At 32.2% G+C, this 17039-nt stretch overlaps 2 protein-coding genes across 4 annotated transcripts in view; both read left to right on the top strand.

Moving 5' to 3' along the window:
* Nucleotides 1-5521, top strand: part of LOC106457468 (Down syndrome cell adhesion molecule-like protein Dscam2) — a 134235-nt gene extending 128714 nt beyond the window's left edge. For 2 of the 3 annotated variants that reach the window (XM_022383413.1, XM_022383412.1), the window contains exons 24-26: nucleotides 2164-2281; nucleotides 3819-3949; nucleotides 4363-5521. In XM_022383413.1, coding sequence (XP_022239121.1) covers nucleotides 2164-2281; nucleotides 3819-3949; nucleotides 4363-4424 — 311 coding nt within the window. In that variant the 3' untranslated portion in view covers nucleotides 4425-5521. Of the gene's footprint in view, nucleotides 1-2163; nucleotides 2282-3413; nucleotides 3950-4362 lie in introns of those variants that run through there. The other variant, XM_022383414.1, reaches the window with a different exon arrangement.
* A 6932-nt stretch (nucleotides 5522-12453) lies between these two features.
* Nucleotides 12454-17039, top strand: part of LOC106457467 (Down syndrome cell adhesion molecule-like protein Dscam2) — a 125614-nt gene continuing 121028 nt past the window's right edge. Inside the window, exon 1 of the mRNA XM_022383409.1 lies at nucleotides 12454-12567. The gene's annotated coding sequence lies outside the window, so the exon portion shown is untranslated. The remainder of the gene's footprint in view (nucleotides 12568-17039) is intronic.

Raw genomic sequence — 17039 nt, 5'->3', positions numbered from 1 at the left:
CACCGTGTAGTAGAATGTTAACTCACAAAAATAGGATAAATTAAACTCAATTGTGATTGAATAATTATATATATTTCTATATGTTAATTCTTGCCTGTACTATTATTTAGGTATGATGCAAGTGTCATCCCTATTATCTTGTTTGCATTGTTTTTGAATGATTGATATTAGTCATCCCTACATTTACTTCCTTTTATGGAACGTTTTTCTTTACTTGTTTGCTTGTGTTTTTTTTAATGCAGTGTTTCAATAGACATAGGAAGGTAGTATTTATAACTAAGTTCTAAATATAATGAGTTTCCAACTGCAATATTTATTATTTATCTATGATTAATTGGTAATTTCCGTTTCCCCCTGCACTTAAGATTTTTAATTAAAGGAACACCAAATTTCGATAAGAAAGTTAACTTCAAAGGGTAATGATAACATCGCTTACACTAGAATTATGATTTTTTTAAATTACTACTAGTTAATAATACTTATAAAAGCGGATACTCCGTTTGAAACTATGTCTGTGAAATTGGTTAACACCGTTGTTTTGGTGCTACTAGTTAATAATACTTATAAAAGCGGGTACTCTGTTTGAAACTATGTCTGTGAAATTGGTTAACACCATTGTTTTGGTGCTACTAGTTAATAATATTTATAAAAGCGGGTACTCCGTTTGAAACTATGTCTGTGAAATTGGTTGACACCATTGTTTTAGTGCTACTAGTTAATAATACTTATAAAAGCGGGTACTCTGTTTGAAACTATGTCTGTAAAATTGGTTGACACCATTGTTTTGGTGCTACTAGTTAATAATACTTATAAAAGCGGGTACTCCGTTTGAAACTATGTCTGTGAAATTGGTTGACACCATTGTTTTAGTGCTACTAGTTAATAATACTTATAAAAGCGGGTACTCTGTTTGAAACTATGTCTGTGAAATTGGTTGACACCATTGTTTTGGTGCTACTAGTTAATGATATTTATAAAAGCAGTTACTCCGTTTGAAACTATGTCTGTGAAATTGGTTGACACCATTGTTTTAGTGCTACTAGTTAATAATACTTATAAAAGCGGGTACTCTGTTTGAAACTATGTCTGTAAAATTGGTTGACACCATTGTTTTGGTGCTACTAGTTAATAATACTTATAAAAGCGGGTACTCCGTTTGAAACTATGTCTGTGAAATTGGTTGATACAACTGTTTTGGTGCTACTAGTTAATAATTGTTTTGGTTTTTGAGTTATGTAAGAAAAAGGAAGCACAAGAAAGAAAAACAAGAAATTCAAACTTTTTGCTATGATATTTATAGATATTCCCAGAACTTGTGACACATTCATTACATTATAGAAGGAAATACTGTATGGTATTTTAAAGTTCTGATGACCTATTGAGGAGATATTTAAAATGCCGTTTCAATGAACAATCCAGTCATTTCTACATAGGCAGTGTTGCCGCCTGCCTGATAGTAATATTGTGGCAATCGGTTATCAATCGTTTTCATGGTAAATAGTTTATAGATCACCTAAGTATAATTATTAATTAGCTACTAATCTTCCTGTTATTTTTAGGACCTCTAAGTTCATACCCAATATTGGATGTTTTCAAATATATTTTATCTTTAAACCTGAAACCTGTTGTAACTTGTTTTAAAGTTTAGAAACAACTCTTTAACTTCAAGTGTAGATAAGCTCTATGAAAGAGTTTACACAATTGATTTTTCACGTTTAGTACATGTTTGTAGTATATGAAAATACTGTTGAGAGACATTCTTTAGGGAAGTTTCATATTAATTATTAAATATTTTTTTACTTTACCGAATAAGTCTTTCTTGTATGATGTTGTCAGCCATCTTATTTGGAAAGCTATTTTTGTTTAAAACATTTTAATCTTTTTGAAACTTCATAAAGATGTAAATGTATATCCATTGTCTTATCCGTAAGTATTACAATAGGTGGCGTAAGCGTTTATTGTACAGTGTTTGACAGATGTAATATTATATGTATCTATTTATAATATATTAGATACATTACGTTACCGGAGGGCATTCTCATTGATTTTTTTAAGACTATTAACCAGTTATAATGTAAACGTTTTGAAACCTATGATAAACAAACTGTTAATCTTGCTATACACAAGTTATGAAACAATAACTTAAAAGCTATTTTATTGTAGATGGCACTGCAGAGCACAGCGAAGGGTACGAGCAGCCTCGCAAACAAACGAGATCAAGAACTATGGACCCAGCTCTCCATAGTTCCACCAGGTGGTTCACACCACAGCAAGGCACTCGGTAAGTCTTAAAATAACTTAAAATAACAAATATTATACAGTTGATTATTTTTATTCACATCTGGAATTAATTTACCAACGTAATTGCTGAGCGAAATTCGCGCGATTGCTCCATTTGCGCATCATGTTAGCTAACGAAATTATTAGATTATTTAAGATTGTTTAAATAATGCCTTACAAAATGTTCGGGCATTTCGAAGTTACCTGTGCATTAAAATTATTACATAAAAGCGTCAAAATAGAGTAATTGGTAGGTGAGAAAACATGTAATTTCATTTTGCTAGTTTAATTGCTTATTTTTCGACCCCCCCCCACCTCGGTTGCTCAACGGCAAGTCTGAAAGCTTATAACACAAAAACTTGGGTTTCGATACCCGTAGTTGGCACTGCACAGATAGCCCATTGTATGGCTTTGTAGTAAAAACAAACGAACAAGCATATTGTTCCATTTGAACTCTGAATATAAATTTAATGCCCGTCATAGCTAAAACATACACAGAAAAAAGCTGGAAATACACTTAGACAGTTTCTGTTATGATAAACTTGTAAAAAGCGTTTAAACATTATGTGAATAAACGAGTGTTTTATACAGATACCTTTGGTTTAGGTTTGTTTGTTGTTAAGCAGAAAGCTATACAATGTTTCACACACAACAGGCATCGCAACCCGATTTTTAGCGTCGTAAGCCAGCAGACTTATCGCTGAGCCACTGAGGGTCATACAAATATATATTTTTTGCCCTAGTCTAAAGAGTTATAATAAGTTGTTCTACTTCCGCATAGATTTTGATTCGCGATTAAATTTTATACTTAAAATAATTCTTCTCAGTAAGCATTCAAAGACAAAGTATCAGTATTATAAGTATAATTTATGGAGTAATCATTTTAAATACATTATATTTTATTCAATCATAAAACTCGACTTCAGTTTTATTTTCAAACAGCTCAAACACTTGGTTGCTTAAAATGTTAATTACCTTTGCAAAGTATTTAAAAACGTTTTAGAAGATGTCATTTTAAATACATTTCTTTGTCGTCATTCTTAGCTGATTTATTTTAAGTTTTTAAGACTTGCATGAAGCAGTGAAATGACTAATTTTTGTTTGTAACGTTTTCTTCTACAACCTCACTTCAGACATTTTGTTTGAATGGCGTTTTTGTTTTATAACAATTATTAAGTACTTATAAATGTGACGTAAAACGTAAAGCACTTTTAAATTTAGAAAATAAAAAAAACACTTATATCATAATCATTTCCATTACAGAATATTTATATCTTGAAGATCAATGTTGAAACATACTGTGATGAACCTTCGTGTATTAAACTTTTTATTCTTTTAGAAAAAGAAAAATATTTTTTTTTTCCTTTACTGATCACAATATTAGAATTCTCTGCTTTAAATATTATCATTTAAATATCTTTATCTACTTTCATTTTTTTATATACGATTTTTTTTGTTTTGAAGTACTTTATTGCCAAAAAAATCTTAAAGTCAAACAATCAAACAAAATGCTTGAAAGTGGGGGTTATTTTGTGCAGCAGTGACTGCTGTTCCAGTCAAGACGCCACCTATAGTCCAATTCATCTAGCCTTTTCTTCAGCTGCTACTGACAGCTATGAACCTTCGGACACAGAATGTGATCGGGATCTTTCAGAAGGAAAAGAATACTGTAAGTTTTTCGTAATATGCCTTTTACTTATTGAAACTGACATATTTTCCGACATTTAAAGGGCAATATATAAGTGTGAAGTTTGCTTACCTCGCACTTATCTGTCCTACGAAAAAAATGTAAAAAAAAATATATATATAAAATATTAACGCCTGACACTAAATATATTTTATTTTGTAACTTCGAGACAAGATATTAATAAAGTTTACTGACTTTAGCTTGTTATATTTTCGGAGAGGCGGCAGTGAATGTTCAATTTACTGTCCAACTTATAACTTTAAAATTATACGTTGGTCTCCATCATTGTAATGCATCTATTTTCACACCGCCAGAAATAAAGCAAGAGCTTTTGTAATTTTCATGTTTCTTTTTCTATTGTTGAGTTCAAATTTAACTCTGATTTTTATTCTTAGGGAAACCTAAATTGATACACTCATCAGCCATTTATGTCCAGACACCCTTTCTCCAAAGATAAACACGTTCGTCGTGTTGTCATGGTCTCAAGTCTTTCGTCCGAAGCTGTAAAAAATATAATATTACTTGTAATTTAACAATATATAAAAAGTAAGAGTCACGTGATTTGAATATCAACCTGTGTTAGACTTGTTTTGTAATATAGAACACCTGGAAAACTTGACTTGTAATGACAATATCTTTTTCTAAAAAGACCTTGAAATGTATTTATGATAAATATCGGCTCTCAGAAATGTCACTTTAGGTTATCTTTCGGAAGTTGTAAAAATATATACATAAACTTCAAGTACATTCTAATCTTAGACGTTATTTTCAGTAATGAAGTGATCTTCAGTTATGATTTTTGTTCAAAGTAATAATAAATCTGAAAAAATTATATTATTGTACAACAGATGGAGATGGCTTGAAGTAAATTATTTAATAAGTTCTATACCTTTTAACAGTGTGTTCGAATATCAATAATAACGTAATAATGATAATAACTGGAAGTCTTCTATCATAATTAAAATAGAAATGATACGAAAGGCTATCAATATGCCTATCATTCGAGAGTTTTTATAGCCAACTTAATGTTTAGTACTTCATCTTAAACAGACTTCAACGCATTGCATTTCCTACTGTTTAAATGTCATTACTTTATTAGAATTGTCGTTGATTATCCTTTAAACAGCTGTTACAAAGCCTACTATTAATGTATTATGACAAATATAATTTCCGTCATTTTTTCCCATCCTCAAGAACTCTGGATTGATCGAAACGCGTCATCGGCAATGGATATAACAAATACAGCCTGGTTGAAATACTATTATTATACACTCTTCTAATTCTTGAAAATCCTTAACGGACTAGATTAAGAATGTGGTGTGTGAAAATGTAATAGGCCTGATACTGATGTCTTATAACAAGTATAATTGTAATCATTTTTCGCCGGCTTGTAAACGGCTTACATACCACAATTTTCCATTAAACATCACTGACCAATTAAGCACACTAATACAGTTGAAAAGTGAAACTTTATAATAGCTGAAAAATAATTTAATAAACATACAAAATACCGAGTATTCATTTATTTTTACTCACGTTAGAACCTCCCCCCCCAGTGGCTCAGCGGTAATTCTAAAGGCTTATAACGCTAAAAACTGGGTTTCGATACTCGTTGTGTGCGCAGCACATATAGCTTATTGTGTAGGTTTGCGCTTAACAAGCAAACTCACATTATAACAAAGTTCTTTTTACGTTAAAATACACTTCCATGCGCGTTTCTGTTCAGTTGATAGCATGGTCTACCATTTTTAATTGACGGAAAACTTGATGACAATGAAGATTTCTTAAAGTGAGTAAATGAACTTCTTGACATACGAACTGTTCCTCTCACAGTTGAGGTTTCCTCAAATTGAGGTTTATTATTCGGCGGCCCCTTGACTAAACAACTAAAATTTTGTTTGTCTTTCACAGGCAGGGCCAGAACTGGTTAACCTGCGAGTTAACCGCGGAGGACCCGAGATTTGTAAGGAACTCAACTCAGAAAGTAATTTAAGAATAACAGTTGCATATTATTAAACGTGTCCATGACCTCTTGGACCTTCGTCAAAACATTTTAATAATTTTATGTAAGTAAAAAGATTATACTAAATTGTAACAAACAAAATAAAATAATGTTTCGTATAAATTACGGTCGGGTGTGTACAGTGTGTGTATAGGGAGGGGGTATGTGAACCTTTAGATGGTGACTCGTAGGGAGGGTGGGGGGTTTCAAAGGTTACCCTGCTGGATCTGTTCATAGGTGGCGCCTTGTGTTCCAAATGTGTTAATCTTGTATATCTTACAAGTATGCCTTTACGAGCTGGGACTGTGCTGATTTTATATTCCTCATAAGTTGACCTTTCCTGAGCCAAGCAATCCTTTGAGGTTGTTGGCCCTGAGGTAGCTACCCCACCCTTACGTATGCCACTAATAGCACAAAGTCTACTGTTTTCAAACAACATTTTGTGCAATTAATTATATATATATATATATTTTTTAACTACTTATTTACTTAAGTTTAGCAAAATAGATATTATTCTTTTAAATTTTACTGTTTTACCACTGGATTTTTGTTTTTTCCTTAATAAATATATATATATGCGTGTCTCTATGTATATTGCGTTTTGGGTTTCTACGCATAAGATTTGAGTTTTTATAAATTGCTTACTGAATTGATCGCTATTACCAGTTTTAATACATACACTGATGTTCTATGTGATTAATGGGGGTACCCATTAAGGAATCAAGAATTACATAAAGGAAATGTTAGATAACATTCTTCTTCTTTCTTTTGTTATTAAATCCTTAATGATCCCATTACATACTAATTGCATACCTTTATTTGTGTAAGATAGTAATTGACTCATTTAACTGATTAAGTACTTATGTCTTTAAATTCATAGCTAAAAAGTCTATAAAAAAAGTGGAAATGTGCCATATTTCAGGGTGTTTTGTATTCCCCTTCTTGGGCAAAATTCGGACAGTTTCCGGTTACCATACCAAAATTTCTGGTAATTTATCCAGCCAACCCTTAGTGATTCAGTGCAAAAAGTTTTTAAAAAGTGGAAATGTGCCCTATTTCAGAGGCTTTTTTCCCCTTCTCGGGCAAACATTCTAAAACAGGATAGCTAATGTACACAGTTTCCTGTTATCATGCTAACACACGCATAATGTATCATCTCTATAGTAAGATGTCACTTGTTAACATTAATATACTTCTTTACTTCTTAGTAATCTGGATTTAACAGAAAGACATTGTCAACTCGAGGAAGGTATGTTTAACTGATGTGTTAGTCAACATTGTAATTCTCAGAACGAAAAAACAACAACATTGCTTTAATATCAATACACGGCTTTCATCTGCAGTTCAGATTTACTTACAATTATTAATACCCCCCCCCCCGCAGTGGCACAGCGGAATGTCTGCAGACTTACAACCCTAGAAATCGGGTTTCGATACTCGTGGTGGGCAGACAACAGTTAACCCATTGTGTAGTTTCGTGCTTAATTTCAAACAAACAAACAGCTATTAATTTATTATGAGGAAAACATATCAGTATTTCATCGACTCACCTGGAAAATATATACAGAAATATAAAGTATATATTAGTAGTTAGTTATGATAATGACAGTACAAATTAATCGGTATTGTTACAATCTGATTGTTGAACAGGGATTTTTTTGTTAAACCATGATGATGATAGGCCTTTTTATTATTAAGATAATATACGTCAAATGGTGAAACGAAAAAGTTGTTTAGCCCCATTTCTTCCTTTTAAAATATCACATATGGCTGCAGGTGTTATGTCACACCTCATGAAATAGGCTTAACCCTTCGCTTGCGGCTTTTGTAAATCTGCCTACCACCCCATGCGCAAAAATTCGCGAATTTTTGCGGCGGGCCATTCAAAATGTTGCGCGCAAAATGTTTGCATCATATGATGCCAACTGCAGTCGCCTACGCTAACAACATATGATATCAACCGCAGTTGAAGGGTTAAAGACTTTTTTGTTATCGTTATTGGTTTTTTATTATTTTAAAGTGTAAAATCAAAAGTTGATGTGAAATGTTAGTACATTCTAATGTATAGTTACTTTATACTATGTAACGTTCCTAATAGGGTTAAAGTTCTGATTTTAACGTATATGACGCCTAGGCTCGAGAAGCAAGATTTACAGACTGGTAGTTTGTATGAAATGTAGCACAATAAGAGAAATACTATTTTTAATCATCTTTCTTTACTGGCCCTGTACGAGTTTCTAGTGAGAAGAGTGTATAATAGCATTTACATTGCACACTACGTGCTTTACGCCGTTTTCGACTAGGCCTTTCTTCTAATACCAAACTTAAACAGTTCAGCTGGACTAACAACCCGTAAAACCTCGATCGAAACACATTTACACCGAGCTTTGGGTGTTGTAAGACCATCTCACCTGATACGTATTTCGACCAAGGCTATGTATATTGTAAGTTCAGCTGACCTGATGAATTCTGGTTTTGCGCGAAAGGCCTCGTCGGCAGCGGATTGCAGTACACAAACTTCTTCATAATGGGAAACCACTTAGCACTATAGTGAAAAAATAACTATGTAAAATTATTGCCAGACTTATTGTGATGTAAAATCCTCACTTTTCTTTTTAAGTGCATGTTCTTATTTATGTGAATTGGATAATAATTCAAATATTGAAATTGACTATTTTGTAAGTAGTTTAGAACTAAAGGTTATTAGGTTGAACATGTGAAAGACCAGAAAAATATTTTTAAAACACTAGATTTTTCCGGAAAGGCAGTAGGATGTAATAACTTTCAATTTCGGCGGATAAATAAATGTATGGAATCAGAAGGATTCTTTATATGTTTTGTATTATTGTTAAAAAATTGCTTGGTGTTTGCTGATTTATGAATGTACGATTGTATTTTAATGGATATAAAAAGATGTTGAAAGGGATAAACGGAAACGAAAGAAATGTGTATATGAAATATTATAACTGAAATAAAATTATTATTGTTTTTTAGCACTTACCAGATCACTAAAGTGAAGTTTGTGTTTTACAGTTATTAAAAAACTTGGTTTAACACATATTGTATAATAAAGATGCACTTTTGTGTTCTACAATATACATTTTATACCTTGTATTGGGTTTTATAACATTTATTCAGTAAATAAAATATTACTTCTTATAAATAATAAATGAATTAATGAACGTTCAGAAAAAAAAACTGCAATGTGTTTCGTATAGTCTTATAAATTATGAATATTACTGCAGAAAAATAAAAGGAAAAGTTTAACGACTTCTCAAAATCTTCATTATGTCATTGATCACTTTCGTTTAAAAATCACCACATTCTTTTTAACATACAAGGTTTCATTTTTTGTACTCAAATGAATAATATTTGTTCCTATACATGCTAGTGTAAAAAAATAAAGTTGCACCAAAAGAGTTTAGTAAATTCATGTAAAACCCGTTCGTTCTTTGTTTCACTGTTTTGTATAAGTAATAATTTATGTAAAAGGGCTGGAAGTTGTCGATAGTGTCTTGCAGTGAATTACGGCTGTGCTGCTAGTGAGTATCATTTACAGGGAAATTCATTCTATAAGTTTTGATAACTATATTCTGAAAAATAACAGCATTAGAGGCGCAGGTGCATTGGGTGTGTATGGAGTATAATTGTTCTCAAAAAGAAAACTGGTTTCTTATATTATTAGTCTAGGCATATAATTCTATTATTTAAATATCACATCTGAGGACGACTTATCCATAGAGTCGGTAGACTCGATATGTAGGGATGGCCAAGATACTCAGTAGACATGATACAAATATGCACGCTAAAAAATCAACATCATGTAGGGATGATCTATGTATAACTGTATCATCCCTATATTTTTGTTTGCATTCTTTTTTGGTACTGCCATCCCGACATCATTTTAAATTTACAAAATGTTTTTATTACTTCTTTTGCTACTTATTTGCCCCCGATTGAAAGTTAGTGTATTCTGTAAATGTGTGTAATAAAATTTTAAATTTTGTGTTTTGATTTTCGTTTAATCCACTTCATACATAATATAGGGATTGGCTACATGAAGACACCGATTGTATAGTTTACAAAGTATTGAGTATTATACATGTTACAGTCATCAAATGTTCATCTATTATTGGCTGGTAATTCCTGTTTCACCCTGTACTTAAGCTTTATAAAGGAACACCAGATTTCTGTAAAACATCTAACTTCAAGAAGTAATGATAACATCGTTTACACTAGAATTATGATTTTTCTAATTATTACTTGTTATTACAACTAAGAGATGACACAGTGCACTACCCAGAAACACAAAGAGTAGATTTAGGTTTCAACTGACGTTGGTAATAAAGTAGTTATAAAGTTATCTCGACGGAAACAACAACAAGAAAGATGAACATTTTGGTGGGTTGTTCACTTTCTGGTTTGGTGTTTTAGCGAGGAAAAACATCACATATATAGTAAAAGTAGCTTAGTACCACTATTTTGGGTGTAAAATTGGTGACCATGAAAAACTACTGGGCTCCACATGTGTGTGTGTTGTACAGTTTGCACATCTAGCTTGACACAATGGCTGAATAAGAAGAGAGCAAGTATACCATTTGCAGTTCCCATGATATGGCGTGAACCCAAAGATCATCTAACTGAGTGTTATTTTTGCATGTCTAATGTTTCTGGATATTCAGGCAAAATTAAACAATACATTAAATACCCAGATATTGCACCTGCAATGAAACCCTTACTTTATGGGGATAGTCTTATAGTGCTATATCCACCTGTGAATTGGGAAAAAGAAGAGTTATCTTCATCTAGTAATTCTAGTCCTGTGGCACCTTAACATCAACTGCCTCATCTGATCACACAAAAAGAGATAAATGATTCTGATTCGTGACTTGTCTCTATCAAAGCAACATATATGAGTATTTTGAATAAATCTATCATATCTAGAAAAATAGATGCAATCAGTAATTTTCAACATGATTTTTAGAATCAGCATCGTCAAAGTACTCAGACACAGTGCATTTCTAGTAGTAGAGAAAATATTTATGTTGACTGATGTTATTTCAGATTTCGCTACGTGGTCGGTCGAATTGACCGACATCGTAACCATTTTATACTCGTGTATTTTACCATGTAACATTAAATTTTAATATTGAAACTCATGTAGGGATGATCTATGTACAGATGTATCACCCCTATATTCTTGTTTGCATTCTTTTTGACATTGCCATCCCTACATCATTTTACATTTATAAAATGTTTTATTACTTGTAGTTTGTAATAATCAATATATGTTTTGACTCAACTTGGTTTTCCTTGTACGTAAGTCTTAGACTGTTATTTACACTACATCGATGCCAACCCTGACATGACCATGATATTATGATAAACAACATGCTTACCAACAGGCAGGAATATATATATAACTTCCAACTACAGTAATATTAAAGTCAAGTATCCATTTTACAGTGTAAAACATTAAATTTCAATATTGAAACTCAGGGGTGGATGAAGTTTTTTTTGTTGGTCAGGCAATTCAGAATAGTGTGCAAAACATGCCAGTTTTAGGGTTATGGGGGAATGTCCCCAGGAAATTTTTGAAAAACATGTGCTCTGAGATTGAATTTTGTGCGAATTTTACTATAGTTTATTGAAATTACTTTATAATTCACAAAAGTTGGTGCTCTCTGGCACTTATACTCACCATAGCTGTGAGAAAGAATAAGCATGTACACTTGCAGATTACACATGTAATTTATTATGTATTGTTATACTGATTCATACATACTGTTATAAGACTATCTATTTACCCGCACTTCAAAAATTGTTTCTAGGTATATAGATAGACTTATAATACTATGTATGAATCAGTATGATAATGCATAATGAATTACACATGTATGTTAAAATTTAAAAAGCTCTGCATTTTACAGTGTAACATTAAATTTTAATATTGAAAGCAATGAATGAGATGATCTATGTATAGCTGTATCATCCCTATGTTTTTGTTTATTCTTTTTGACACTGCCATCAATACATCATTTTACATTTACAAAATGTTTTTATTAGTTGTTGAAAAATATAATGACCACATGAAAAGTGATGTATTAGCGGTATCCTATTAATATGCAACAACACGTATGAGGTATTTATTGGTCACTTTCAAGATAAATGCATGGCTCCAATCAAAATTACACGTTTCAGGAGACTTTTAGACATTCTTACAATTTTCCGTAAAAGTATGATAATGTCGAGCTCTTAGCGAAATATGAACTTGGAGATTGAGTGATTAACAAGTTAAAATATAGCATAAATTTATTGAGTATTGACTTAGCGTGATTAGTAAAACGCTTTTCGGAGGCTTTAAATGCATATAAAAATTTTTGTCTGCGGAAAGACAAATTTCAGTGAAAAGTAATTGATAATGCATTTAGCTTTATAGAACTATATTCTTAAATACAGGTTTCCGGTGAACGATGTGGTGTCTCATTCTGAACTAGAAACTCACATTAACGGGTTGACCCTGTGGTAGAGCTCTGGATGTCGGAACGGGATTCGAATCTGTGCAAAAACCAAAATATTCCCGAACTCTAGGCTGTGGGTGAGTGTTAAGATGGCAGACAAATCGTTAGGGTAGATGATAGGTGGTAGGGTGATAATGACTGGCTGTCTTACCTCTGGTCAGTAACTGAAAATTAAAGACAGCGGCAGTTAGGCTTAGTAGCTTTGCCGTAAATACAAAATGCAAATGTTCCCTGATAATTATTAAACAAATATTATTCTGAAACAAATATTATTATTAAACATATATTATTATCAAACATATATTATTATCAAACATATATTATTATTAAACAAATATTATTATTATCAAACAAATGTTATTATCAGAGATATATTATTATCAAACATATATTTCCTAAAACCTCTTCCAGAGACAATTCATTTTCCATTTTATGTATATCATTATACTTTTCTACTTGTAAAATATCTTTATTTTCATGCTTTATCTAACTCGGAGATAAAACTACCGTAAATACTCACGTATAGTGCGCAGTATCTTTTTTGGCCACACATACTAGAGAAAATCAATATGCCCAAGTATAGTGCACAGAGAAATTCTAACGGCTGATTAGCCTTTGTGTAGCTAGTGATGTATTGTTGTGTTGATTAGTATTTGTACGTGCGTGTGTGGGAGAATACCATTGCCAACTACTTACCCGTATTTCTTAATAAAGAAACAAATGCTGAAATTGTAATTTGTGTATAAGTGTTTTTAAACAATGCCCTGTACATAAAGCATGGGTGAGTAACTACGATTGGATGTTATTGTGAATGTATTGTAGCATAGGATTGTAAAAATCATCTTACGACCCTGCGCGAAAAGCTCTCAAGAAAAAAAAATCCCCGCTTATAGTTCAACTGATTATTATTAACAAATACCAACATATAAACCTTGCAGTTCTTACGGTTTACTAAATGAACCCTTTATACATGTGTGACTTGAAGCATAAAAGATAAATGTCAGGTGTTCAGTAGAAATAAACCACTCTATATTTCTTCATTTGGACGACTCCCAACCGTTACCCTTTAAAATTATAAAATGATGGTAATTAGAACTATAAAAGAAGAAGGTTGAGTGTGTAATTATTACAGAACTATGTCCAGAGTTCAGACTTTTGTTTATGTTGAGGTTCTTTTTTGACTTCCGGTGATCCTTCAGCTACAAACGGTGATTACGTCAGAATATCAGATATGTTGAGGCAACATTCGGACGGAAAATTCACCTGAAAAATACTGAAAGAATACTGTTTTCTCATATAGTGCACACATTATATTTGAGTTCAAAACGTTTGGAAAAAAAAGTGCGCATGCGCATTATACGCGGGTATTTACGGTGTGTCTAAATTGCATGAAACCATCGAAAAAGCGTTCTAATTCGGACATTAGCTTTGCTCCTGTTCGTTCCAGTTTTTTTTTTTAATTGAGACACCACCACACGTAGCAATATTATTCAATTGGTCTCATTATAAGGAACCAATGAAAACGCTTAACGATAATAATAGGTGAACTTATGAGACGATCCCTTAGTGGTGAAAGCCTGGAGTGTTGTAGTAGAAATTGAATTTTCACACGCTATGAAAAAAAGCGAAATAATAAAAGACCCAATCAAAGTTTTGTTGATGTTAGGGTGAGCAAGATCCTTCCTACATCGACAGAATGTTTTTATCTCCCTCTTGAACAAATAAAGCGGATCTCCTAATTTAATTTATAGTTCTCCGTAGCTTTATGATCAGAGCTACTGTTTTTTTTTAAGATTAAGTATAAATGTCATCTTCAGGTGAAGCATTGCGTCAGACATCTGATACTTTTTTTAAAATTTAAGTGTATCCTCGGGTTTGCAATAATTCATATACTTATATACACCAAAACCGAGACGTGTGTTATGAGACTAACAAAAAAAGGAAAGAAAGCTGTCCAATGCCAATTCCTGTCATTATCCTTTAACTCGTAACGGAAAATGTCTATGGTAATAGCACCCAAAGGCATTAGGGATATTTCATCTATCAGATATGATTCAAACGCAAATGTCAAATAGTTAGCCGTTACGGAAGATTAAATTAGGGGTTAGGGGTAACGTCTAACTAGTTTGACATTTGCATTTGGATTATTTCTGATAGATGGAATATCCCCAACGCCTTTGAGTGCTATGACCACAGACATCTGCTTTTGTGAGTTAAAGAATAATGACAGGAACTGATAACGTACAGCTTTATTTTCGTTTGTGTTGGTTTCATAATACACTTTCTCACTTTTGGTTCTTATACCAGCTTTCATCATTGTTATATAGTGTTGATTTTCATCGCCTGTATACTTTGTTGCAATTTATAGTGTTAATAAGATTTACTTATATATATATATATATATAAAGAGAGAGAGAGAAAGTAAGGGACAATATCTTTACATTTACATTTGTTGAATGTATTTTTTACAGACACGTTTTAATAGCTCTAACAAAAACTGACAGCTAGATAACCTATAACAAAAATATATCTCTCAGAATATTTTAGTATCATATGCCATACTGGGATCTGTTTTTACTGTACGACCAAAATCCGGTTATCTGCATGAAATCTAATACCATGACCATATTAGAGTATGTTTAGTTACTAACTTTACGATCAAAATTCGATCACTGATCATTCTGTGAGAGTTGTGTTGAAAACAATGTACAGTTACAGAGGCAAACAGACAAACGGTCAGACACACAGACAGCTATAATAATCAACAGACAGCCAGATGTTATGATGAAGTACGAGAGGCTCTTGATGAACTTGCACGTTTGCTTCCAATCATCTATCATAAATTTAAGTCTAACACAAACCTACAAACACGGTATCTTGATGGGCCTAAATCTGGAAAACAAACACTTGTTTTCTGTAATACCTTTTTTGTTTTTGTTTTTTTAGCTGACTGGTGTTATTTTTGCTTGTCATAAAACACTAGAATGTACTAAAATAAAACAAATGTTATTCTGTGAGTGACGAAGACATACACAGTCTAACTATGTCATCTTACCTTACAAAAACTCGATTTACTAAACTGTTCTACGTTTATATTCAGAGATTCAAAATGGGAAGAAAAATGTTTCTTACCTAAGAGGTAAAATAAAATGATAAATAACCCAAAAGGAGACATTATAATAGATTTCGTCAGTAACAACTTCGCATCGTTTACTTACATCATGGTTCTTTCAAGTTATGGGACCATGTCACGTAATCCCGTCATCAGTTCAGCATGTATAATGGTAAAACTATGACATACACTACGATTCTCTCAAATTTCTCTTCATGTTATGTGACTTTTTTTTGTATTAGTGTAATGAGCCGATCTTGGATGCGAATCTACAGATGCTAGTGTATACACAGAAGAGTAAGTTTAAAGGTTCCTATCTATACAGGTTCTTCATGTAATGTTCAAATAAATACTTCATCAGCTATAATATTTATTGTAGAAAAAATAAGAAGGGTTGTGAGGTGTCTTTCCTTTAACATAAATATAAGTCCAATAAAAACACCAGATGTGGAAAATTAAACGACACGTAGTCATGGATGTGTTAAGTAAGAGAAACCTTCCATAACTTTGGAGTTTTACGAATATTAATGTCAGTTATTGAAAACCAAACCAATTGAAAGCTCACAACCAATCATAAAATTTACTTTACCATTCCTGTTGTTTTAATATATTGAAGATTCTGATTTAAGCCGTGGGAAATATTTCTACTCTGTAGTGTTGGATATAAAAATAGTAACGAATAAAAATGATTTAAATATGTCCCTGAAACTGTGTGACAATAAAAAAAAGCTGTTAAGTTTAGGAATTATCGTTATTATCATTTGTTTTTCGTTTTAAATATAACACTTTTCTAAGCCATTATTGAAGAGACCGCTAGCTTTAATTTGTCTTGTAACTGCAGTAGTTTATGTAGGCTTAGTTGCAGACTTCATTATTGCCTGCCCTTAATAACAAGGCAGGTAAGTTGATCTTTTTTGGACTTCACAGGAATAATTCTAAATATAAAAATTTTCTAAGCCAATATCAAAATGATAGATAGTTTTAATCTGTCTTATAACTTAAGGCTAGTTTATTTAGGCTTAGGTGTAGACTTCAGTACTGTTTTAATGATGAGGCAGGTAAGTCTATCTTTGTAGCTTACGTAATTACCTGTAGTGTTGCAGAACCTGAGTTTAAACATTTTTATAATATATAACCATGAATTTAAAAAGCTGGTTTTAATACTATCATTTGTAATAGATCGATTGAAACATCGATAACGATGCAGCTTCTACTGTTCCTGGTGAACCTCCATCGTATTACTATTAGGTCTGTAATCATAAACCCAATTTTTCATCTGACTTGAAGATATTTTACAATCTGTTTCGATGACGAGTAACCCACTTTGAGACTAATAATGGCTGGAGACGGCTTAAATGGGTAATGAAGAAAAACTTTAATATAAGTTTAACATAACAGCAAATGTACAACGTTTCGACAAGGTTTTGTCATCATCAG

Source organism: Limulus polyphemus, unplaced genomic scaffold (assembly GCF_000517525.1).
Source record: "Limulus polyphemus unplaced genomic scaffold, Limulus_polyphemus-2.1.2 Scaffold335, whole genome shotgun sequence".
NCBI classification, from domain to species: domain Eukaryota; kingdom Metazoa; phylum Arthropoda; class Merostomata; order Xiphosura; family Limulidae; genus Limulus; species Limulus polyphemus.
The sequence above is the reverse complement of the archived record's forward strand: the minus strand, read 5'-3'. Positions and strand labels throughout refer to the sequence as shown.